The sequence below is a fragment of the Apaloderma vittatum genome, unplaced genomic scaffold (genome assembly GCF_000703405.1).
Source record: "Apaloderma vittatum isolate BGI_N311 unplaced genomic scaffold, ASM70340v1 scaffold13321, whole genome shotgun sequence".
Taxonomy (NCBI): Eukaryota; Metazoa; Chordata; class Aves; order Trogoniformes; family Trogonidae; genus Apaloderma; species Apaloderma vittatum.
Window position 1 is genome coordinate 10,947 of NW_009698595.1, and position 2,398 is coordinate 13,344.

The window sequence follows — 2,398 nt, forward strand, 5'->3', positions numbered from 1 at the left end:
GGGCTCAGTTTATAAGCCTTTATATTACTACAGTGCAGAATAATTTAGACATTTGATTCTTAAATGAAAAAGTATAAAAGTGAGTATCATTGTATGCTCCTTGAATCATTGATTACACAAAAGGTCTTAAACATGAGTATCCAAGAGTTTCTTTTTGTTTGTGGTTTCATTGCTAAAAAATCTGTTCCTTTGTAGAATAAATTTATTTCAAACTCTCGAATAACACTAGAGGTAAAAAATGGCAGAATGAATTACACACTAAAGATAAGTCAAGCGAATAGGTGTACACAAAAATCCCCTTTATCAAGGGAAATGGTTGACAGAGTCAAATTATTTTGCTCGTTCTTAAGGCCAGGAGTCATGTCATCATCATCATCTCCCAGGACTTTTAAGTATGTTCTCGACACCTGATGAGCTTTCTAAAGGCCAGCTTGAAATCTTCGTTAAAGCTAGTGTACAGCAGAGGGTTGATAAGGGAGTTGACATATCCAAGCCAGGTCAAGAAATCCGCTACTTCGGGAGAGACAGTGCAAATGTGTAGGCCCACAAGCAACTCCTTGATGAAAAAGGGCAACCAGGACAAAATGAAAGCACCCAAAATCAGCCCCAGAATGCGAGCAGCCTTTCGTTCCCGCGTCGTGGAGATCTGCTGCCGGTCACCAGCCAGGTCCAGGTCATTCTCAAAAGGAGGGATCCTCACACATGCATTGATTTTATCAAACTCTGTGGTGGGATCGGATGTAGAGAAGTCCGAGACGCAGAACGTCTGTGTGAGCTTGCAGCTGGCAAAAGAGTTCTGGCTGTCGGTGCTCCTGTTACTGAGGTGGCGGCTCGAACCCCGCTTTTGATAAAGGCTCTTTGCAGCGTGGTAAATTCTGTAGTACAGGATCAGGATCAAAGTCAAGGGGATGTAAAATGCCCCGAATGTGGAATAAATAGTGTAGATCACATGATCGTGCTGAATGCGACACTCACTGGGAATACTGATGCTGTGGTGATTTCTCCAAAACAAAGGGGGCATTGATATGAAAATGGAGATAGTCCACACGGTGACTATCATCAGCCCAGCCCTTTTTGCCGTTCTTTTTCTGGCGTATTCAATAGCATCAGTGATTGCCCAGTACCTATCCAGAGCAATGACACACAAATGAAGGATTGAACAAGTGCAACAGGTCATATCGACGCTAAGCCAGATCTCACAGATGAAGTATCCCAAAGTCCATTTATCTATCATTATGTAAGTGATGCTTAAGGGCATGACAAGAACAGCAACAAGGAGATCTGTCACAGCCAGTGAACATATTAAATAGTTTGCTGGCTGGTGGAGCTTCTTGGTTGTGGAGATGGCTGCAATTACAGCAGAATTCAATAGCATAGTCAAGGTTGTGATTGTAGCCAAGGTCAGCGTAATGAGCATCTTTTCAGTCACTGTTTTTGGCTTTGCAGCCACATTGGCTTCAGTGGTGCAATTTGTAAAATTCATTTTCCCCTCCAGGATGCACAGTGAAAGAAGTTGATGCTTCAGGTAATGAAGAGTTCCAGGTTCAGAAGCCAACCATTTGAAAGAGGGACAGAGATGCTCCAGGTGCAGAGGTTGGGGTTTTTTTATAATCCCATATTCAACAGAGCAGCAAAAAGCTTCCAGGATTCCTCCTGTTTATTGTTTTCCTAGAAGATAAAAACACATCTGTTAGTGAACCTAAAAAATTCCACCTTTTGGCAGAAAGTCTTATGCTTCTAATATTACCATCTCAAAATTTTTGGCCTGTTTTTTCTTCTCTTTCCTCTGTTGCCTTTTCTCCCCCTTTTTCTCTGCATTCATAGTCTGTTTCTTTTTCTCCTCCAAAGGGCACTTTGGGCCAAACTTCCTGCTAATTTCTCCTTTGGTTTTCTAGACCTCACTTAAAGTGGAAGGCTGGACTAAGGGACCTCCAGAGGCCCTATCCAACAGATATTTCTATGATCTCTGTGAATTATTGATACTAGGAGCTAGTCCTTTTCCAGCTTGTTAAATAGGCTCCATCAGATGAACAGCTGAGGAAATCTGTCTTTTCATTTTCATTGCTATATGAGAGGCATCAATTACTTCTATGTATCACCTCTGGAAAAAAGAAAATTACTCAGGTTACCTTCAACATTCAGCTTTCAAAAAAGAAAAGCCACGGCAAGCGCTTAGTTCCATACAGCACATTAGTGTTGCTAGGACCTTACATAGCTTTTTCTAATTATTCCTGACATTTCACATATCTCACTGCATGTGTCTTTAGAGGAGATAGACAAAAAGCTTTAGCCTTTGCTTCGAGATTTCTATAAAATTGTGCTCCCTGTGAGGCAGTCCAGCATGGTGCAAGGTACAAACAATAATAATAATTAAAAAAAAAGGCTTGGTTTTTGTTTC

At 41.3% G+C, this 2,398-nt stretch overlaps 1 protein-coding gene across 1 annotated transcript; it reads right to left on the reverse strand.

Moving 5' to 3' along the window:
* Nucleotides 1-388: 388 nt before the first annotated feature.
* HTR1E (5-hydroxytryptamine (serotonin) receptor 1E, G protein-coupled) lies at nt 389-1,483 on the reverse strand. The gene has a single exon (XM_009878083.1). It carries the CDS (start codon nt 1,481-1,483, stop codon nt 389-391), a length of 1,095 nt encoding a protein of 364 aa, XP_009876385.1.
* Nucleotides 1,484-2,398: the final 915 nt, after the last annotated feature.

Bases quoted from the DNA above. Each gene is read 5' to 3' on its own strand.
- HTR1E (XM_009878083.1), bottom strand. From the start codon at position 1,483: ATGAATTTTACAAATTGCACCACTGAAGCCAATGTGGCTGCAAAGCCA.